General features: G+C 47.4%; 1 protein-coding gene across 1 annotated transcript; it reads right to left on the minus strand.

The window, feature by feature from the left end:
* Positions 1 to 9,017: 9,017 nt before the first annotated feature.
* On the minus strand, positions 9,018 to 12,454 carry FOS (Fos proto-oncogene, AP-1 transcription factor subunit). The gene is made up of 4 exons (XM_034992538.1): positions 12,147 to 12,454; positions 11,133 to 11,384; positions 10,593 to 10,700; positions 9,018 to 10,465 (listed from the first exon to the last, which is right to left on the minus strand). Exons 1-4 carry the CDS (start codon positions 12,285 to 12,287, stop codon positions 9,824 to 9,826), a joined length of 1,143 nt encoding a protein of 380 aa, XP_034848429.1. The 5' UTR covers positions 12,288 to 12,454; the 3' UTR covers positions 9,018 to 9,823.
* Between the last annotated feature and the right edge of the window lie 10,439 nt (positions 12,455 to 22,893).

Here is a 22,893-nt window from a genome sequence, read left to right on the forward strand (position 1 = left end):
GGCGCCGGGTGGGGGCCGCGCTGCGGGGCCTGTGACGGGAGGCGCTGACGGTGCCTACGTGTCACCATGGAAACCAAACAGTAAATAGAGGACTCGCGAGCTCCTGACCCTGCGACCTGGCCTGGAGCAAAGGGCCGGAAGCTGGGAAGGGCCAGGCGAAACCTGGGCCTGGCAGACGAGGGCAGAGAAGGGGACGCCCAGAGAGCACCCCCCCGCCCCCCCCCGGGAAGCCCGCTCTTCCTCCGCCCAGGATCCAGCAGGGGCCGGTCTGGAACAGAAAGCAGCCCTCCTGTCCTTTTTGAAGGGCTTCCATCGGCCTGCAGGGTTGTCGGGGATATTGGTTTTGCCTTGTCTTTTCTCACTAGCGGATAAGAATTCAGGGACTGGAGCCACATTGCCCGGTTCAAATTCCAGCTCGGCCACTCTAGTTGGACGATCTGGAGCAGATCACAAGCCTTCTGTGCCCCAGATTATTTTATCTATAAGATTGATAGCAGGACTCACCTGCTAGGGTGGTTTTAACGAGTTCATACAGATATGAGTGTGTTTGGAAGAGTCTAGCCCATGGTGAGCCAAATTAGGGCTAGCTATTTTTAATCCTAAGCAGGAAAACAGTAGTAGCTCACCAAGTATTAGGCAACTACTAAATCAGAATGTTGTAATGTTTTGTTTTCTTGATTCGTTTTTCAGTTTTACAATAAATATTGTAAGGGAATTTTCCACTTTAAAGTTAATATTAAAATTTAGTAAAGTATTTCCTGTATTAGCTGAGATGTGTATTTACCAAGTAAGAACATCACACGTCTCAGTTTGCATCGCTTCCTTCACAGTATTAAATTTTAAACACAAAAACTCCCCACGGTCATATATAATAACAGAACTGAAGTAACTCAAGTTCAATTTCTCAGTCTTTACAGTCACTGTTGTGCTCGTTTATTTCAAATCTGTTTAAACACAGTACTGTGTACTACTAGAGAGTTTGAGAGGTGCATGCACCCAAAACAATCTCAAATGACTCTGAACCATTACAGCTTTACTCTTAAAATGAAGGCATATATAAAAAAAAAAAAAAAAAAAGAAGAAGAAGAAGAAGGTAGCGGGAGGGGAAGAATGAAGTGGGGGAAATCGGAGGGGTGGACGAACCATGAGAGACGATGGACTCTGAAAAACAAACTGAGGGTTCTAGAGGGGAGGGGGGTGGGAGGATGGGTTAGCCTGGTGGTGGGTATTTAGGAGGGCACATTCTGCATGGAGCACTGGGTGTTGTGCACAAACAATGAATCATGGAACACTTCATCTAAAACTAATGTAATGTAAGGGGATTAACATAAGAATAAAAAAAAATTTAAAAAAAAAAAAAATGAAGGCATATAGCTAAGTCCATGTGTTGGGGACCAACTGTTAGTGTAACTTGGGAGTTTACTTCCATGAAGAATACAATGCATTAAAAGATAAGTAATTTTAAAAATGAAGCTTACCTATGCATTGTGAAAACTCAACAGCAATCCCAGCAACTGTTTAGACCTTAAAACAACAAAAAACTTTTTTTCAGGAGGAAGTATTTGACAGTTCATGGCATTAATAAAAAAGCAGACCAACTTTAGTTGGATTTATTATTACTTGTAAGTTCTCAGTAGGTAACGTGACCTTTTGTGGATGACAGACCCTCGGGGGACCCCCAGTAATTCCTACCTCCTGGTGTCCACACCTTTGTGTAAATCCCTCTCCTTGAGTAGAGGTGGAACCTAAGACTTGCCTCTAAGCAATAAAATATGGCAAAGGTGATGGGATGTTACTCCGATGATTTGTAATATGCACTATTTATGTATCTACTATATCTGTTGCTATATAAGGGAGATATATAGATAAAGATGATATAGATATCCATCTAACCAGCACATACTAGTAGGTTCTCCTGGCAGGCTTGATGAAGTGAGCAACCATGTTGAGGAAGCCGCCTCCTCGACCTGACAGTGGCCTCTGGCCAAGAGCCAGCAGCAAGTCAGGCCTGAGGTATACAATCATGAGGAAATAAAGTCTGTGACAACCAGAGTGAGCTCAGAAGCAGACTCTTCCCCATTCAAGCATCTGGCTAAAAACTCAGTTCAGCTGACAACTTGATTGCAGCTTTGCGAGACCTTGAACAGAGGACAGAGCTAAACCACTGAGTCCACAGAAACTGAGAGGAGACATCGTGTCATTTCAAGCTGCTAAATTGGTGATAATCTGTTGTCCAGGAGTAGAACCCTAATCCACCTGCTTGGCCTGCACCTGGGACAGACGGCTCCCACCTGGACGCTCCTGGTGTGGCGAGGTAGCCAGCGGCAACCTCTCAGGCCTTGGGCCCTCAGTGACCGGGTGTGGGCCCCTGCCGTGCATCTCCACAAGAGTCGTCTGACGTCAGAGTTTTGAAGCTGGAAAGGGAGCTCTGAGATTTTTGAACCCCACTCCTGATGTGGTAGTCTCAGAGGGGTTCGAGTCTCACCCTAGGTCACATAAGTACGTTTTTAGGAGATGTTAACATTCTAACAAAACTGTTAAGGGACGCCTGGGTGGCTCAGTCTGTTAAGCGTCTGCCTTTGGCCCAGGTCATGATCCCAGGGTCTTGGGATCGAGTCCCACATCGGGCTCCTTGCTCAGCAGGGAGCCTGCTTGTCCCTCTGCTTGTGCTCTCTCTGTCAAATAAAATCTTTAAAAAAAAAACTGTTAAGAACTTTGGACTTTACAGTCACAGAGAGCTGATTTCAAATCTCAGATCTGCTGCTTACAAGTGTGTTGCCTTGGTCAGTGTAATCTTTCCTAGATCATTTTCCTCGTCTGTAAAACGAGGACCCTAATACTATCTGCCCCATAGAGTGGTTGTGAGGACTAAATGAGAGCCTCCATTCAACAAAATCATTACTGTGTGCCCAGGATGTGCCAGTTACCGGAGGTAAAACGATGAGCGAAGCAAATATGGTCCCTGATTTGGCATTGCCTGGGAGATGCGTGACACAGCTTGGCACGCAGCAAGTATGCGTGAAATGTTAACCATTATCAATATTATACCCTAGGGCTCCAGGTTCTATCCCAACCACATGCCTCCAGGCAAACTCTATAAACTCACATATAGAACCTCTAGTGTTCAATTCCAACTGCCCACATCCCCCCTGGATGTTCACAGGCGTGGCAAGCTCCACATGCCCAGCACGGGCCTGACCTTCTCATCCCCCAAACGGGCCCTTCTTCCACAGTCATACAGCCTCCTTGTGGTGTCAAGCCCAGTGAACCTGAGAGTGACTTGGATTCCTCTCCCTCCCTCACCTCCCACATCCACTCAATCACCAAGCCCCAGCAGCCCTACCCCTTAATTACCTCTTGTTCCTTCTCCATTCCCATCACCACGGCCTCGGTTCAGCCTACACACAACTGAAGCAGGTAAATACCAGGCCCTTCATGATCTGGCCACAGTTACCTCTTCTTGACCTGTCTCCAGCCCCTTCCACTTTGATGCTGTAATATTGATGTAAATGAAATCAAATGATGCTCTGTAATTTACATCCCCCTTCCTCTCCTCCTCCCCCCTCCACCCACATTTTATAGTCCAGCAAAAGCAAGTGTGTTTTATGAGTCTGTGTTTTTATAGTGCTATCCCTCTCCCTCCTGGAATCCTTCCACCTGGCACTCGTTCATCTAGCAAACTCCATCTTCAAAGCCCAGCTCAGAGGTCACCTGCTCAGAGACTCCCCCCGATAGAATCCATCACTCCCTCTTCTGTGCAACCATTGCACCTTCTGTTTTCACTGTTACGGTGTATTATGATGTATGCGTTTACATGTCTTTCTCCCTTCCTACACCATGAACTCTTTGAGTACAGGACTGTGTCTTGCTCCCATCTGAAACCAGCCCCTGATAAATAATAGACACCCAGAGACTTTATATTGAATTAAATGAAGCCCATGCTTGCTCCAGAGGGTAAATATTTTCTCCCCTGACCCCCATCTCCCTTAATTATAGAGATAATAAATAATAGCTAACATATCTACACTGTAACGAGCCCCAAATACATAACTTTTTTAATGCTTGCAGCTATCCCAAGAGGTAGGTACAATTATGTCCCTTTTACTAATGGGAAAACTAAGGTGCAGAGAGGTGAAGTAACTTACCCAAGGTCAGGGAGCCAGGATTCAAAGCTGAGTCTATGCTCTGAACCACTCTGCTATATTGGATCCAATTTCTCAAATCTAGATTAATTTATCATAGTTTTGATAATTATAGCTGTGATGAGAGTCTCATAATTGATCAAAAAGCCTGAAAATCAATCACTGTTTCTGTAGATCTGACCATAAATTGTTCCCCAAAGTAAACATGGCAGCCACTGGGCCTGTGGCATCCACCCTTATGATGAAGGTGCGGCTGCTTGCTCCTCACCCTTTAACAAGTCCTCCTTCCTGAGGGCCTGCCCTAATGGAACTATCCACCCAACCCCTCCAGGTTCTTATCCTAATCAACTGATTGATCCAAACCTAAGCGCCTTGTCAGTGTGAGCTGAAAGTAAAAAGGGCTTATTAATCAAGAAGAGCTGATGGCTATCAGGCCAGGCAGCCTCCCTGGGACAATGGCCAAGAGCCCTTTCTGCCCTTGGGCAAAGGAAAAGCAACCTAGTTTAGTCCTTGAGTGAGTGTGGGAAGCCACTGAAATGAATTGCTTTGAATTAAACCAGTTTATGCTTCTGTTGCTTTCTCCTGGGTGCAAAGAAAGTGGAAATCTATCCAGCCAGCTCCCTTCGGGAACTTTGAACTCATTCACCAGAATTCAGTACGCTCTATTCCCGACTGTTTTCCCTCAGGTCTGGGCATATTCCTGCAAAGGATGATTATGATAATGACATTGATATCAACAATGACAGTAATAACAGCTAACCCTTATTCTTCTATTCTAATGCAGACTAAATTGTAGGCTTTATACTTTAGCTTACCAATTGCTAGGCATCAGTGAACTCAAGTGGATCTGTGTGAAGGTCTAAAATTTCATATGAACAAGAGTGAAAAACATAGGTTTATTTGTTTCTTTGAAGATGATTATACCTATATTCACCTATACATCCATTCTTTTGATGTTGAAACAAATTTCTCAATTTGTAATTAGTCTGGAAGTGTCCCTGACCTGCAGTATGCTTGTATTTTTGGTGCCTCTTAAAATTTCTTCCCACGCTAGCTACTTCCTCACCTTAATATTGTAGAACCCTTGACAGGAATTTTTTTAAACAAAGGACATGCTCTTCTACCCAGGAAGAAGTCTGTGAAATACACAGCTTACCTTTACCTTTAAACTCTATTTATCTCCCTTTAGATATTTTTGTAATTTTCAACTGCCTTCATTTATTTATCTGTCTTCATCCATTTAACAAGCCTCTGAGTGCCTAATAGATATGGGCATACAGACGTGGTCAAGACAGAAAAGGGCCCCGCTCACATGGAACTTACAATGCAGTGGTGAAGGGCAGAAATTTGTTAAAAAGGAAAAAAAACACATTAATTCGATGTTGCAGACAGTGACATGTGCTATGGGGAAACAAAGCAGGATAGTGAGACCCAGAGTCATGGGGAGGAAATGTGCACAGAGATTACTTCAGATAGAATGATATGGGAAGGCCTCCTGGAGGAGATGTGCTTTGAGCTGAGTCCTAAATGACAGGAAGGAGCCAGTCTTGGAAAAGAGGCTCAGGGAGAGGGACAGCAAGTGCAAAGGCCCTGCAGCAGGAATAAACATGCTCTGTGTCAAGAATGGAAGGAAGGCTGGTGAGCAGGGTGCCTGCAGGGGAAAATGATGAGAAGGAGATGGGGAGGAGTCAGGAGTCAGCTCTTTAATGTTAATAGCAAAATAGCACACCTTAAAGCGACCTGATGTTCAGCATTCAAATGATGCTCACATCTCGTTTATTTTCTGATTATTTGATTATTCTGTGCTTAGATGAAGTCTCATACATAGTTTAAAGATTAATTTTTTTTGTTTCAGATTTTTTTTGGTTTGAAAAACATTGAAACTTCAGGTGCTCTCAGAGTAATCACCTGAGAACTTTTACTTTGCCTCAGTCTCGCCTTTGTCCTTTAATTAAAGATAGCAATTGATTTACTTTCGTTCACACATGGAAAGTTGTTGCTGATACAAAATTACTGTTATTAGAACAAATTGCTAAATGCTACCCTTTCATTTTCATAATTGCACATGATGCAGGGATGTGCAAAGACAATACAGAATCTATAATCCACTATTGTATAGAGATAAATATTTTTTTCTTCTTCCCTTTTTCTATCTAAAATTAATTTGGAGGTGGAAACACTATGGCAGGGTATTCACTTTGAAATTAAATGGGCAGAGGTAATCCAGAGGTGGTAGTCGATGAATTCCAGGAGCCAAGGACAGAGTGGGACATGTGTTGAAGCCAGACATAAAAGAGGTGAAATCCCCATTGCTTAATATCATAAAAGGGCCTGGATATAGGAGATTTTTTTTTAATTAAGTAGGCTCCACACCCAGTGTGGGGCTCAAACTCACGACCCTGACATCCAGAGTCACATGCTCTACCAACTGAGCTGGACAGGCGCCCTTGGAATGGGAGAATTTAGAGAGTATGTGTGGAATTTATTTCTGCTCATGGAAATAGTGCAGAATGTATTCTTTCACCCACGAGGCAAATATTTCTTAACCCTGTACTATGCACCAGACACTGAGACAGGTCTGGGGATCCACTGATGAGCTAAAGTAGACATGTTCCCCATAAGGAAATGACCCCTCCCATCCTTATTCCCATCCCTTTCTATTATATGTGTATCTTTTCTATCTTTTGGGATAGTTGTTTTGTTAAGACCAGCGTGAGGTCATATCTTGTGGGTAGAGATCAGTCTTTCCCGAGAGGAAGTCGACATTCCTGGAATCCACCATCCGTGGGAGTTGTTGAATCCTGACTCAGGAAAGGAGCTTTTGGGAAGAGCCCTTTGGCTGAAAGAGAGGGAATTCCTTTCTTCTCTTGATCCCACGAGAATAGTCCCAGATTACTCTGGGAGCTTGGTGGGATGTCACTCCTGTGGAGCACACTCTGGCCTCTGAGAAGCCTCTTAAAAGGATTCCTTATATGCAAGTACCTCTCCCTGGACCTGCAATGTGGTCTTGTTCATAGAGCAGCCTGGTCCCCACTGGGTTATGGTGCACTAGAGGAGGCGTCTGGACATAGGCTAAGGCTGTCAAAGCGAAAGCAGTGTTCTTTCTCTAGTCAGCATGGGATTGACAGGGGCCATTAGTCAGGTCCTGGGAGCAGTTCAGTGTCCAGGGCTGAGGTCCAGCCACACTTCTCCACCTGGGAAATCTCCTTCCATGGGTTATTTCTGTACACGTAAGGGGAGCCAGCTGGTTTCCTTACAGGGTATCTCACCTTGTTATTTCAGATCTGGGTGTTAGTTACAGTAATTTTGTAATTAGTCTAAGCCATATTTAAAGGCTACAGAGGGGTCCCTGGGTGCCTCAGTCATTTGAGCCATCCAACTCTTGATTTTGGCTCAGGTCATGATCTCAGGGTTGTGAAATCGAGCCCCCCCGCCCCAAGGCTCGTGGAGACTGCTGAAGATTCTCTCTCCCTTTCCCTCTGCCCCTCCCCCCACTCACTCTCTAAAATAATAATAATAATAATAATAATAAAGGCTACAGAAAATTTACCCTCTGAACAGCAAACAGGGAGTCTAAAGCCACTTCCATTATGGCAAGACAGGCAAAAGTAATATGCAAGTGGTATGGGCTATATCAGTGCTCTTAAGAACCTAAAGTAAGTTGGTTTCAAATGTCAATTATTATGTGAGGCACAGGGAGATCAGAGGTGAGAACACCAACCTCAATGGAACTGTCGTTTTCAATTAAAACTTTCAACTTGATTGAGTGTGACACCCCATAACCACCCAGTGATTTTCATTATCACTAAAGCATTGGGAGGCTAGCACTGAGGCTCTCTTGCCCCAGGCAGGTGTGGAAGGATGGTCTCTGGCTTCCAAGCATGGGGCCAGCATGGTATCTGAGAGCAGCAGGGAGAAGGGCTCCTCTCTTTGTGGTTTGTGCATGTGCGTGTAAAGGCCCCATTACTAGAGGTCCCCCAGACAAAGGTCATGTTCTTCTTTAAGATTATAAAGGTTCTAAGTTACAGCTTATTCAGAGTCATGTTGACTTCTCCATAGTGAGCTATTAAGTAACTTTTTATTTACCGAATGATCAACCATTATTTGTACTGTTCGAGATCTCTTTCAAATTCTCAGAGCCAGTTTTCTCCTCCCCCCGTGTAAGCTAAATGGCAGGCATATGATGTTCAAGAAATGTCAGAAATTACAAGGCACTTATTACTAAGGGCTAGGACAATAGCCCTCCTTTCCTTATGAGAATAAAAATAGTCCAACTAAATGTATGTAGGGATTAAGGCCTGAGAAGTTTTCTTTTCTTTTCTTAACTATTAAAAGACAGCTCAGCCTTAGAGATAGGGTGAGGAATGAGGAAGTGAAGACTTGAATCTCTCTAGTGGAACATGGAGAAAGTCATTCATTCTAACCATTCTTCAGTTTGCTCACCTTTAAGGTGAGAGTAACCCCTCACATAATTTTGTGGGAATAAGAAGTTAAAGTGGTTTATACAAAGCTTAACTCCATTTGCCAAAGGGACCCCGTTAAGATTAAGACATTTCAACTTAATATAAGCACAACTAGATTTAAATATTTCCCCCTTTGACTTTCAAAACAGAGAGAGAAGCAGGCAGACATGTTCCCACAAAAGCTATTGCACAGCCAATTCCCACCCCAGAATCTGCTAGAGAATCTTAGCACCACCATGTGAACACATGTATTTGTAAGACATCCCAACATCAGCTCTAGAGTTTCCTTCTCCTTTTTGATACGGGATCAAACAAAGGGGCGTGTCCCCCTCCAGGAGCCACCCTTCTGGACAAACTGGTCTCCAATACCCAGAATCTTACAAAACTTCCAGAATGAAGAGCACAAGGTTGGTCGCATTCAACTTAAATGCTTTTATTGACAATGTCTTTGAACAATAAGCAAACAATGCTTAAATTTTTCATTCAAATTCACTTTCCACATGTCGAAAGACCTCAAGGTAGAAAAAAATAAAATAAAAATATAAATATCTGAGAATCCATCTTAATAAATAAATTAAAAACACAATAAAACGTTTTCATGGAAAACTGTTAATGTCAGAACATTCAGACCACCTCAACAATGCATGATCAGTTAACATTACAATGAACATTGATGTTGAAGAAAAACTACAGTACATGGATATAGCTATTTATTTCTATCTACTAGAAAATAAAGTCGTATCTTTTCTTAGTTGAATATTGGTCATTGCTAATCAGAACACACTATTGCCGGGAACACAGTAGTTATTGTTAAAATCAGCTGCACTAGATACAATTTGAAAATATCCAGCACCAGGTTAATTCCAATAATGAACCCAATAGATTAGTTAATGCTATGAGAAGACTAAAGAGAAAGAGATAAGAGACACAGACCCAGGCCTGGCTCAACATGCTACTAACTACCAGCTCTCAGATGTGTCACTGGGAACAATACACACTCCATGCGTTTTGCTACATCTCCGGAAGAGGTAAGGACTTGAGTCCACACGTGGATGCTTTCAAGTCCTTGAGGCCCACAGCCTGGTGTGTTTCACGCACAGGGAAGGTCCTCCCTAGGTCTACGGGAACCCCCGAGGGAAGACGTGTTTCTCCTCTCTCTAATGCACCAGCTCGGGCAGTGGCACTCAGGGGTGCCCTCCGCCTCCCCTCCCTGCCTGCTCACAGGGCCAGCAGCGTGGGCGAGCTGAGCGAGTCAGAGGAGGGTTCGTTGCTGCTGCTGCCCTTGCGGTGAGCGGCCGCGCAGCTGGGGAAGGAGTCAGCCTCGGGGTAGGTGAAGACGAAGGAAGACGTGTAGGTAGTGCAGCTGGGAGTACAGGTGACCACGGGGGTGCACAGAGGCTCCAGCTCGGTGGCCATGGGCCCCATCCCCAGGGAGCCACCATGCAGGGGCTCCCAGTCTGCTGCATAGAAGGAACCAGACAGGTCCATGTCTGGCACGGAGCGGGCGGTCTCAGAGCCGCTGGGCCTGGACGATGCTGGGAACAGGAAGTCATCAAAGGGCTCGGCCTTCAGCTCCATGCTGCTGATGCTCTTGACGGGTTCCACGGAGGGCTTGGGCTCTGGGTCATTGAGGAGGGGCAGGGTGAAAGCCTCCTCGGACTCGGGGGTGGCAGCCTCGGGCAGGCCCCCGCTCAGATCTAGGGAAGCCACAGACATCTCTTCAGGGAAGCCCAGGTCATCGGGGATCTTGCAGGCAGGTCGGTGAGCTGCCAGGATGAACTCCAGTTTTTCCTTCTCCTTCAGCAGGTTGGCAATCTCGGTCTGCAAAGCAGACTTCTCATCTTCCAGCTGGTCTGTCTCCTGTATGATACAGAGGGATAGAGCAAAGCATAAGACACGGGCTTACTCAAGGACCCTGTTCCCCGACACCCGGTCTCCAACTTTCCCCCTAAGTTGGAAAAAGGAGTGACCCATGGGATCTACCTACCGCTTGGAGTGTGTCAGTCAGCTCCCTCCTCCGGTTCCGGCATTTGGCTGCGGCCATCTTATTCCTTTCCCTTCGGATTCTCCTTTTCTCTTCTTCTTCTGGGGACAACTAGAAAAATAATTTGCAAAAAGACCAACAGTCAGTAACAAGGTCTGCCATCAGCTCTGTTCATCCGCCCCAGCGAAACTGGCCCCTGCTGCTTCCCAGCTTCCTGGCACCTCCGCTGGGAAGCCATTTCTAACCTGCAGTTGCGGGCTGGGTGTGACTTGCATTTAAAATAAGATCCTCAGCAAGAGAACAAAGAAGAGCCCAGTCTAAAAGCATGAGATAGGAACCTCTTAGGGAAGAAATTATTAGAGTATTTCTTGGGGTGGGACGATCGGAGTCTGGCCTGGGATGGAAATGGCTTAGAGCCAGGGTTCTCCATTGAGGATATGCAGTGAATTCTAGGTAGTTGCTTCACCCTGTCTACTGTGGCCCCTCCTCCACCAGTGCCAACCCACGCCCCTTACTGAGAGAAGGTGCTGAAGAACTCCTCACCTGTTCCACCTTGCCCCTCCGGCCAATGCTCTGAGCTCTGCCTCCCGTCATGGTCTTCACAACTCCAGCCCTGGAGTAAGCCCCAGCCGAGGGGGTCGGGACTCCATAGGGGTGGGGGGCTCTGGTCTGTGATGGGGCCACGGAGGAGACCAGGGTGGGCTGCACCAGCCACTGCAGGTCCGGGCTGGTGGAGATGGCAGTCACCGTCGGGATAAAGTTGGCACTGGAGACGGCCAGATCCGTGCAGAAGTCCTAGAACGAAGCAGAAGGGGAAAGCTGACGTGAGTGAGCAGGTTCCGGACACAGGTGGGGCGAGCCGAGTTTCCAGTGCCGCATGCAGCAGGGAGAGAGAGGGAGGAGAAGCACGCCCGGGACTGCTCGGGTCTTTTTCGATGCCCCTCATCCTGGATGGAAGGGCTCCCCGTTCCCTCTCAAGAAATCCGCAACGCAGTGCCTTTCTCCTCCGCCCTGCTGCTGCATCCCCGTTATCCCTCCGGCATCACTCGCTTGAAAGGGGGTTTGTTATAAATATCCCTGACGTCTGCGCTGACGCAGGCGCTGCTCCGGAGTCTCCTGAATGAACTCGCTTTTTATCAATGAAACTGCCTTACACACCCGCCGGCTTCACCCTCCTCCCCCGCCCCTCCTCCCTGCTCCAGGCTGCTAGGGGAGGGGGGATTGCCGCTTTCTGTCGCCTCCCGGAGGAGCCAGGCTCTAGTTCGCGAGTCTTCGCTTGGGACACGTTTTGCCCCAGCGAATGTCAGAGACCAGGCAGAGAGCGCGGTCCGAGGGCAGCTCGGGATGAGCCTGCCGCGGCAGAAGAGAACCAATTTTTACTATGACAGGCGTGCGTGCGCTCTGAACAAGTGCGGGGCTGCCGAGATAGGGCTGCTCCGGCCGGGGCGGCCTCCCACCCCGGCCAAAGGGGTCCGCGACTCGTCTTCCCGAGCGTCCCGCCCCGGTGTCTCCTCCCCGGTGGTCCCGGGCCCCGCGGCGGCGCCAAGCCCGCCTCACCTGCGCATTGACGGGAGAGCCCATGCTGGAGAAGGAGTCGGCCGGTGAGTGGTAGTAGGAGAGATTGTCCCCGGCCGGGGAGGCGCTGCTGCAGCGGGAGGAGGACGCCTCGTAGTCGGCGTTGAAGCCAGAGAACATCATGGTCGCGGTGAGTCTGGGCCGGGGCGAGGGGCTGAGGGGCAGAGACAGGTAGGAGCTGCGGGGCAGAGCTGGGTAGGAGCGCGGTCACTGCTCGTTCGCTGCGCCGCCGCCGCCGGCTCTGTCTCGGCTTCTGGGCTGCTCGCTGCAGATGCGGTTGGAGTACGAGGCGCCGCAGCCACCGCTTTTATAACAGCATTCTATGAATGAGCCCCCACACACGTCATGGGCGCTACCATCGCGGCGCTAGGGGGGTGGCGAGAGGACCTGGGCACCTCTGCGGCCTCCTTGCCGCCTCCGCCGCCCTCGCAGCTTCCCGCCTCCCGTCTTGGTGTGTTTCATTTTCTCCTGAGTGTTTAATAATCTAGGTCTTAGGGGTCTCGGGGACCCCCTAAGATGAGGGACTCCGGGCATGGCTCCCCCCACGACCGCAGGGAACGGCCGTGGAAACCTGCTGACGCAGATGTCCTAATATGGACATCCTGTGTAAGGGGGGACGGATTGACGGGAACTGCTTGCCGGCTGCAGCCAACACCGAGGGTGCAGCGCGGGGGGAGGCGGGGGCCGCGGCCGGGGGAGGGGAGGCGGGAAAGGCGAAGAACGCGAGCGAACATTCGCACCTGGTTCAATGCGGACCCTTGTTCCCGGGGCGGGGTGGGGGGATGGGCTGGGAGGGCCTTTTTACTGGTATACGGAACCCCGGAAACGTGCTGGGGCTCAGGTTTGGGAGAAACAGGTACACAGCCCGAGGGCTTAAGCCTCGGCCCCAGAAGGAATGCGCCTCCCCCCACCCCCCGCCTTTCCCAATTCTGGTCGTAATTCTGTGCAAACTGTGGAAGCAGACCTTCAAGCCCCCAGTCTGGACCAGTATTAGGACTGTTACCGCATTTGGAAGCGGAAAGTCGGGAGATCCAAAATAAGAGAATATGATAACCTACTTTATCTACGATGTTGGGTATTTTAATTTTAATTGTTTTGTTTCGTTTTGTTTTTTCGTTTTTAAGGAAAAAAGGCGCATTTTTTTTTTCTCGGCCATACTTAGGGATATTAGTGTTACTGTCAAATCTGAGACGCTAGCCGGTAAACATTGTGCAGAACCTCCATGCAAGGATGTCTGATGGGTTCGTTTGCCTAGTTCTGAGCTGGGGCCTGGGGAGTGGGATGTGGTTGGGGGGGGTGCTATGTGGACAAGGTGGTCAGCTGGGGGTACAGGGTGGAGAGAGCCTTTGGGGGAGCGCAAGTCCGAGCTGGGGAGTTAGAAGAGGTTCGGTTCTCCCAGGAAGCTGGGCTTAGTGGCAGCCCACAGCTGGTGATTTTCCAGCGCGGACTTGGAGGGGGGAGGACCGGGGGCGCTGGAAGGATCCTGGCCAGCAGCTCCCAGGCGGGAGACCTCGGCCGCTGGGACTTCAGGCGCGGCTCTGTGGCCTGGAAAACGGGGTTGGGGCAACTAGGTGCTCGAGAGTGCGTTGCGCCCCCAGACGCCCCCAGCCTTCTGCTCTGCTGCAAAGGACACCTGGGGTCACATTGCCCCCGCCTGGGTCCCAGCGCGCCAGCCTCCTCGGGGACGCGAAGTCGCAGATCCCAGCAGAGCCCCTGTGTCCCTTCCCCCACTCTGTCGGGCCAGGGGCTCAACGGTGGGCCCCTGGAAAGGGGCGAGGCGGGATTAGGGCAGCGGGCGGATCCCTCGGGGCGCGCGGGGAGCCGGACCGCGGACCTGCCTCCCGCCGCCGCACCCCGGAGCCAGGCGATCCTGCTATAGATAGTAACAGGGAAGCGGCTGTTTACAGCAACACTGAGCAGCCGGGGCTTGTCTCCAGGCGACGCCGCGCGGCCGGGCGCGCAGTCTGCCTGGCCAGGCCGCCCTCCCTCCTCGCTCCCCCGGGACCTCGGCCTCCCCGGCCCGGCTGCGGCCACTCCCGCCGCCTGACATCATCCTCCGGGTCCGGGGGCTGCGTGCGGCTCGCGCGCGGCCAGGCGCTAACCTCCATTCTTAGAGATGAGAAGCCGGCGGGAGCTGGGAGGGCAGGGAGGCGGGGATTCGTGGAACTGGGCCACTTGCTATTTTTGCATTCCCTGTCACAGGCAGAGGTGAAAACAGAATTTCATCATTGTATGTCACTGGTTTATGTTGGTGGGAATTCAGGCGCTTTTTTTTTTTTCCTCACTTAAAAAAGGAGAGAGAGAAGGAAAAACACATAATACATAAACACAGACTTTTCGGAGATGCCCTGAATCCTAAAGCAATTCTTCGGCCTTCAGTTCTCCTAATTCTCTCATCTGTCAGGCTGTTTCACTGTCCTTGATTATTAAAAAAAAGAAAAGAAAAGTTATGAGAGCTGAAGGCAAATCCATCTCTCTTCTTATTAGCTGGGACAAAGTAGGTCAAGCTTTGAATCCCTGGGTCTGGCCTTGCCTTCCATTCATAACTGGATCTCAGGCCACTTAAGAGAAAACCTAGAATGATTTCATTGACTTCCCCTTCAGAGTTTGAATCAGCTCAGCCCGACACCTAAAGGGTGTATCAAGATTTTATATCCAGGATTTATCCCATATATCACTTTATCCTGTCTTTGCCAATAAAAGGAAAAGGGTCTTTGGATGAACCTGGCTCCTCTCAAATAGCTTAACTCTTTCCTTCCTGGCACCATTATGACCAGAGCACTGGAGACTTAATAAATCCATCCTCTGAAAAGGACAGAACCATGAATTCATAATTCTTTTATTTATTTGTCAAAGAACTATTGAGAGGGAGCCACTGGGTGGCTCAGTCAGTTGAGTGTCTGCCTTTGGTCCGGGTCACGGTCCGGGGGTCCTGGGATTGAGTCCCACATCGGGCTCCCTGCTCAGGGAGGAGTCTGCTCCTCCCTCTGCCCCTCCCCCCGCTTGTGATCTCTCTCTCTCTCTCTCTCTCAAATAAATAAATAAAATCTTAAAAAAAAAAAAAAAAAGAACTATTGAGAGCCCGCTATGGCCACGCACTCCTATGGGTGCTGGGGACTGGCACTTACTGCAATGAACAGAGTGGACCAGGCCCTACCCTCCGAGAGACTCCAGTCTTGGCGAGAAGACTGACAAATGAGTAGAGAATTGCAGAGCAGCACCAAGTGCTTGGACAGAGGTAAGACTAGGGTGAGATGGAACACGGGAGGGTTTGGAGAGCAGGATCAGAGGAAGTGACTACAATAGAGATGGAACCCGGATCCACTGTCCTCTGGGAAATGACATGATAAAGATTGAAATGCCAGAGCCTCCGAATCTGTGATCATCCTGATGTACTCTCACATCTCAATCCATTTCAGGGCTGCAAACTCACATTTTTAATATGGAGCTCACATGGTGTAGCCTTAAAATAGAGGGAAATCAGAACCAACAAGTGAAATTATGTTTGCCATTTGCCAAGGTCAGGGTGACTTTGAGACAGATGCTGTGTGCCTCTGTGAGCATAGTGCTTGCCTCCCAGCAGGGCAGGGATTCTGTGTTCTGGACGAGTCTGAGCATATAACCAGAACTTATGCAGTTTGTGATTATCTGTGTGCTGAGTTCCTCCTATTTGGGTATCCAAAAGTGAAAAGGAGGGTAGAATCCCGTATCTGATTTTAACTCAAATTGAAAACAAATCTATCTCTGCTCAACAGTTGTTCCTTATCAGATGGAGACTTTTCCTATTTTGCACTTTTCTGGCATTTGAATTAAGAGATCTGACCCACATCAAGCATTTGTTCAGTAACTCTGGAAGTCAGTGCACATTGTTTAGCCTGGTGTTATTGCAACATTAAGTGAAAGGCTGCTGTCTGTGCCACCTACGTAAATGCTGCCGCACACAACCCGTCCCCAGCATGCAGAAGTAGTTATTTATTTGGGGAAGTGTGGTCTAGCGGTGAAGGGTTGTGGTCAGAGCACGGGACCAGAAGTCAGGAAGATGCAAATAGCAAAATCAACTCCTTCAGGGACTTGGGGAAGTCGCTTCTTAGACTCGTTTAACATCTACACACTTTTGGCCTTTGTCTTTTTCATGTGCTGATACTCACTCAGCACCTAGCACAGTGCCTGGCCCATGGTAGGTGTTCAATAAATATCTCTTGAATGGATGAATGAATGAATGAATGAATGAATGAATACCCTCATCCAAGCAAGGCAAATATTGTCCTTTATGGGTCCTTAGCCATCAATGGATGAGGTTCTTTAAATCTTTGGAAAAGCCAAACAGGCTGAGTCTTTTATTCCTGGGTATGAATAGGCAAAAATTGGGGAAGAGAAATAACAAGATGTTAGGGCTATTTTCAGCTGGTGCAGGCTCTGTGTCTAAGGAACACCCCAGCGGTTCGTGATGAAAGATCAGACTTGCCCTTGTTATCGAGCCCCGTGATATAGACAGCCACTGCCCATACATAAATGCCACATTGTCTGCAATGACAATGACCATGTTACCACCACCCTCTAATTTATTCATTCTAAATGTCTGGACCCCTGGAGGAGAAGCATTCCACAATTCCTGCAGGACTCACACACACATGACACCCAAAGGAGGGCTTTAGGGGTCAAGGTTACTCACTCTATGGCTCAGACAGTGAGCAAAAAGACTGCGCCTATTTTAAAATGGTGGAGGCATGGGATTACCACCACACACACACACACACACACACACACACACCACTACCGCCACTAATTAGTACTAGGGATTTAGCCTCTTTGGGAAAAACTTGTCCTTCTGAACAACTCTTGGCTCTTTGACAGGAGGTGATGATTCAATGGGATCCCCATCCTTCTGCTAATGTGAGCATTTACACAAAGCTCCGTGTAGCCCCTGGGATATACTCCATCTGGAGCTGAGGAAATTGGGGAATAGTTATGGTGCCAAAGAAGGACACCTTTTCGACCCAAGCTAGCAGCATTTTTCACCACCACCAGCATCATCAGCCCCTCATTGTCAGTCATGCTGAAACTTCCTGCACGGGCAGACAAGCAAGTCCCCTCCAGGCTCTCAGCTCCTTGGATGTCCTGAGCTGACCTTCTGCAGCTCGGGTGGGACTCAGCTGCTGGAATTCCGAAAGAACCCCATCTACGTCACTAAACCTATAGGATGACAACACACCCTGATGAAAACCTGCAACTGCAGGACTCCCATCCAATGGGAAAATTCTCCGAGTCTGCGTGGGTAGGGCCAGGGATGGCCAGAATGGGCTGGCACATGATGTACTCCAAGGTGTTAAGACATCTCAAGCATAGTTTACGCCACTTTATCCACCACCTTGCTCAACAAGAAAGATCTTTAAGAGAGACAGTATTAAATTGTGATGCCAAGAAAAAAATCCCAATCTAAACCAGAAAAATCCTGACTAGTATGTAGGAATTCAGAGTTATGCTGCCTTCTGATCTACGGATTAGAGTCTCACTCTCAGCTATGAACATTTTTTGTCTTAGTTTAGTATTTGATTGTGTCCTACAAGAAAACTTCCAGTTGCAACTCCCAGCTGAGATCTGATTTTCCCCACTGATATTTTACCTGGGGTGTCAGTGAGTTAGAGATCACTGGTAAAATCCCAAAAATGACTCTACTGAAGAGTTCCACCTTCAGACTCTGGCCCACCCAAGACTGAGAGGTAATCAATTAAGACAGGGACAGATCGGGCGCCTGGGTGGCTCAGTTGGTTAAGCGACTGCCTTCAGCTCAGGTCATGATCCTGGAGTCCCGGGATCAAGTCCCGCATCGGGCTCCCTGCTCAGCGGGGGGTCTGCTTCTCCCTCTGACCCTCTTCCCTCTCGTGCTCTCTGTCTCTCATTCTCTCTCTCAAATAAATAAATAAATAATCTTAAAAAAAAAAAAAGGGACAGATCGAAAGGTGGAAGTCTACTCTCCCCCTTAGTGGGGCTCTTAATTAAATCATAACACTAAACACTAAATCATAAATCCTTCCAAACCTGCTTAGTGGCCAAGTTAAGAATTACACTTAGAAAAAAAAAATCTACATTCTTTACTGAGGTCTGCCAAGTATATGACCCAGCCCCTGCCTAGCCCTCCAACCTCATCTTGACCCACTTTCCCTCATTTACTCCATTCCAGCCACACTGGCCTTCTTTCTGTTCCTCAAATATGCCAAGCTGGGTCTGTAGCTGGGACATTCTACCCGTTGTTCCCTCTCCCCCCCCCCCCATATTGACATGTTGACCCTTCCTTAATGTCTGCTCAAATATCAATTCTCCAGGAAGCCCATTCTGTCCCCCATCCAATGGGGCATCCCTCAGTCACTTTCTGTCACATTACCTGGTCTTATTTTCTACCTAGGACTTATCACCATGTTACCCTATTTGTTCATTTATATACTTTTTCATTGCCTTCCTCGACTAGGCCATAATCTCCACAAAAGCAGGAACCTTATCTGTCTTTTTCAGTAGGAGACTATCCTCAGTGTCTAGCATCTTGACACTAGAAGGCACTTAATAAATGTTTGTGGAAAGAATGGACATTAAACAGAAAGCTCATCCTCTATTGTCCATGTGGCTGAAAAGACAGTATGGATTCTCTTTTTGGATAAAGGGCCTTGATGGGGACTTCTTACCTGTACCCTCCACAAGCGAGTGGAACCAAAATCCTGATCAGCACCTTCTTTATCAGGCATAATAATTTAGATGCATATAAAACCCATGGACACACCCTTTCTGAGAACTGTACAGACCCATCACATTTGCTGTCTAAATGCTTCTATTACCTGTCCTGCAAGAGGGTATGGGTGCTATAGTTTTAAATCCACAATCACCCCTTCCAGAAACAGTGATCAGCACAACGAGATATTCTGTCTAGGGCAGGTTGTCCCCCAAGTCCTTTCTTTTTCACAAACTCAAGTTAATTCTACAAGCAACTTTTTAGAAAATATTTGGGCATTTAAAAAAAAAAGAAGAAATATTTGTGTATAAAGGTTAAAAACCTAACTTTTTGTTGTTGTTGTTGTTTAAAAGTACTGGGAATGGGGCCAAATAAAATTTTTATGGCCCCTATACTAAAATGATTATGGTACCCTCCCAAGCAGTTCAAAATAAGAACAATATTAAACTGCAAAATAAAATTTTTTTTAAAGATTTTTTATTTTATTTTATTGAGAGAGACAGAGAGAGAGCATGAGAGAGAGGAGGGTCAGAGAGAGAAGCAGACCCCCTGCTGAGCAGGGAGCCCGATGCAGGACTCTATCCTGGGACTCCAGGATCATGACCTGAGCCGAAGGCAGTCGCTTAACCAACTGAGCCACCCAGGCGCCCCAAACTGCAAAATAAAATTTTATTTAAAAAATAAAACTTAACACTATACTGAAATAAGGCCTGTATGTGAATTCATGAGGGAGGGAGCAATCTCTGGTTCCCCCAGGAACCGTGCCTTGCCAGAGAACAAGCCCCCAGTAAATAGAATGACGGCTACAGTTTTCCCAGTTTTTTCTTGAATGCCCCTTACCCTCATCTCTGCCCCAGTCCTGGCCCCAGCATGTGCTTACTTGGCTTCTTGGGCAATCCAGCCATGATTGGGCATGTAGCAAGGGCCAGGTCAGTATTTGTTGAGTATTAGACTTGCACTGGACAGGCCTGGAGTATCACATACCACAGGATCACCTGAGGCCTGGATGCAGGGCTTACCTACATCAGCCCTATCTGGGCTGGAGCTGATATTCAAGGTTACATCAGAGTGCCACGTGTTCCTGCCCAGTTCAGATTGCTTAGCTCGGTGGATGGGATCAGAACCCACAGGATTCTTCATTTGCATCGTCTGGCACAATCATTCTATTCCTTCCTCCAGATTAATCAGGGGGTTTGGAATAAACTGTGGGTAAGCTATCCAGAGGTATGGGTGAAGAATCTTCGTTTTCCCTGTGAATGGGACACTTCACGGTAGGTGGGACTTGGGGGGTTCCTTTGCTACTATAACTTTGCCTATCCAAGTCAAGTTTTTTGAACCAGGGCTTCATCCAGCTGGTGTCTGTCTGAGCTTGGAACTTGGAAAAGAGTGAAGCAGGGGGTTGTGAAATAGGCGGGGGAGATGGAGAAAACCTGGTGTTCTTCAAATAGCACTCCACTCATTGGCCTGCCTGCCAGATCAGCAGGCTCACCAGACGGCAGCTCCAGGCCACAGTGAATATTTTGACACTCCTTACCCATTTCTGGCCCATGTGGTAAAATGACCAGAGAAGTACACAAAATAAATAAATAAATAATAATAATAATGGAGAACTCCGAAGAGTTTCAAATGAAGTGATTTTGGATTGTATGTTTAGATAAGAGCGGCCCTGTGGGGTTTATATCACACATCTGGTTTGAGATTAATTTAGTTGTAGTCTTATCAGAGATCTCTATCCTGCTTTCTATTTTTCCATTGGTTTCAGAATCCCCTCCAGGGAAGAAAGGGGTTTCACATGCCTCAAATTGTTATTATCTTGCATAAGAGCCAGAAAAAACAACTACCTGTGGGTACTAGGTAAGACCTCTACAAAGTTCATTTTTTCATAATCAGATTGTACAGGGACGATTATCCTATTCTTTATTCATCGTTCAGTATCTGTCCTGAGCATCTACTATGTGCCAGTCCCTGGAACCCACGGTACACGGACAAGCTTCCTATTAAAGTGAAGTTCACAGTCTAGTAATGTAATAAACAAGAAAACAAACAAAAATATCAGATAAAAGTGAGTGCTGGGCAGGTCATTAAAATGGAGGGATGTGTTGTGAGCATTCGGATTAGGTGGAAGGAGGTGACTTTCGTCATGAGAAGTGCGTGACAAGAAGGAACCAGGCATGGGAAGGACAAAGAGCAGAACATTCTGGGCAGAGGAAACGCTTCCCAGTGTGAAGTTAAGTACTGGGAAACATAACTGTTGATTCTCCCGAGCCTCTGAACCCAACAACCCTCTGTCCTTGCAATGTGCACCCTCAAGCTCTAGTGTCTGAGCTGCCACCAAACCATCTCTCCCTCCCCCAGACGAGAGGCACCAAATTTTGGATCAGTGCTACCAAATTTGGAAATGTCCCAGCTATTCCCCGTTTACTTTCCTCCCTAGTTGTCACTATGCTTCAGACCGGGTATGGACAGTTCTATTTCATTTTTATGCAATAACGACCCATATGGATCCTTCTTATAAATGGCTCCACACCAGAATTGGTGGTTGGTAAGATCTTTCTCAACAGCTTAGAGTCTTCATTGAAAGCATTAGAGCACAGTGACGTAAATACCCAAAACCAGGCTCTGAGGTCTTCCAGGACCCTTTTTCAGAGGAATTTGAAAACAGGCACATTCCATTTTGCCCTCTGTTAGAGAGCTACTGACAATAAACAGAATTCGGCTTAGAATATGCGCTGTAAAAACAGCAGAGCACTGAACCAGCCCTGCATTCTCACCCAGGGCAACACTTCACTGGATTCTGCTGATATTCACACAGGGTTTAAGCAAAAACATTTGGGAAGTTTATGGGGAATGAACATCTCAAAGCGTTAATTCCTTGAATTCTTTGTTATTTTGACTACACTGAAGACTGTTCCACAAGCCATTATCAGAATCCACCCATCTTCAGTTCCCGTAAATATTATGTCTACCCAGAACTATGTGAACTATTTCGTCGCTGGAATATGAACCAGGCTGTGAGACTTGCTAACGGGAAGGAAATAAGAGGAGCATTGAAACCTGAAGGAGAGAAAGTTCAGTAGCAAAGGGGAAAGTGGACTACAGGATTATGTATGTTTTGGGGAAAGAAGATAGCTCAACCCTCAGGGATGGATTATTCAGCCTGGGCTTGATTATTTAAATCCAGCGGCAAATGTATACTGACACATTCCTGGGTGACTTTCATGGTAACAAGTTAAAAGAAGCTGAGTTCAGCTCTCAGAGGTCATTCTTGTTGTAGTTGGTATTCATTGTTCAAGGCAATGGAGAGCTAGGGAAACTGAGGCAGTGACTGTCAGTGATTTCCTGGGAAGGAGCCAATTAGGCAGCTGCTGCTATGTGTTCTGGAGCTGAGACTGAATTCAGTCCGGTGGCAAAGCTCTGATGCAGGGACCATCTCCCATCTTTGGCAGTCCTGGCCTCCAGCACATTTGTGAAAAAGCATTGTAACCTGGAAGGCACGAATTACATGTGAGTTACTAGCGTTAAACATATGTTCTCTGCTCCTATCTCCCACACTCTCCTCCTCAATTAAACCTACTCTCCAGATTTCAAACTTGAAATTGTCGGGTCCTCACGCAAAACTTCCCTGAGCACCCAGGCTCTGCATTTATAGCACTTAACACCGTTTCTAATAATAAATACTCAATTAAAAAGCAGTTGGGCTAATATCTAAAAGATAAGTTCCACCAGGGTTGGGATCTTTGTTTTGTTCACTGATGGACCCCCAAACACCTACAGAAGGCCTAATATAAGTAGCTGTCCACTGTTGATTGAGTTTGTTTGGTGTCTGTCTCTCCAGTCCAGGAAGGGAGAAAGCTTGCCTATTTCGCTCATGATGGACTCGCTAGCCCCTAATCTAGTATCTGGCCATGTACTAGCTGTTCAAAAAATTCTTCTTGAATGAATGGAAATAACAATAGCTAAATTTATTGAGTACTTGCTCGGGGATTTTGCTGTTTTACAGATATTGTT

The sequence above is a fragment of the Mirounga leonina genome, unplaced genomic scaffold, assembly GCF_011800145.1.
Source record: "Mirounga leonina isolate KUSES-001 unplaced genomic scaffold, KU_Mleo_1.0 Mir_82, whole genome shotgun sequence".
In the NCBI taxonomy this organism is placed as follows: Eukaryota; Metazoa; Chordata; class Mammalia; order Carnivora; family Phocidae; genus Mirounga; species Mirounga leonina.

Coding starts and splice junctions, on each gene's coding strand:
- FOS (XM_034992538.1), bottom strand. CDS start 12,287: ATGATGTTCTCTGGCTTCAACGCCGACTACGAGGCGTCCTCCTCCCGC. Junction 11,385..12,146: donor GCTCTCCCGTCAATGCGCAG/GTGAGGCGGGCT, acceptor GCTTCGTTCTAG/GACTTCTGCACGGATCTGGC. Junction 10,466..10,592: donor TGACTGACACACTCCAAGCG/GTAGGTAGATCC, acceptor TGTATCATACAG/GAGACAGACCAGCTGGAAGA.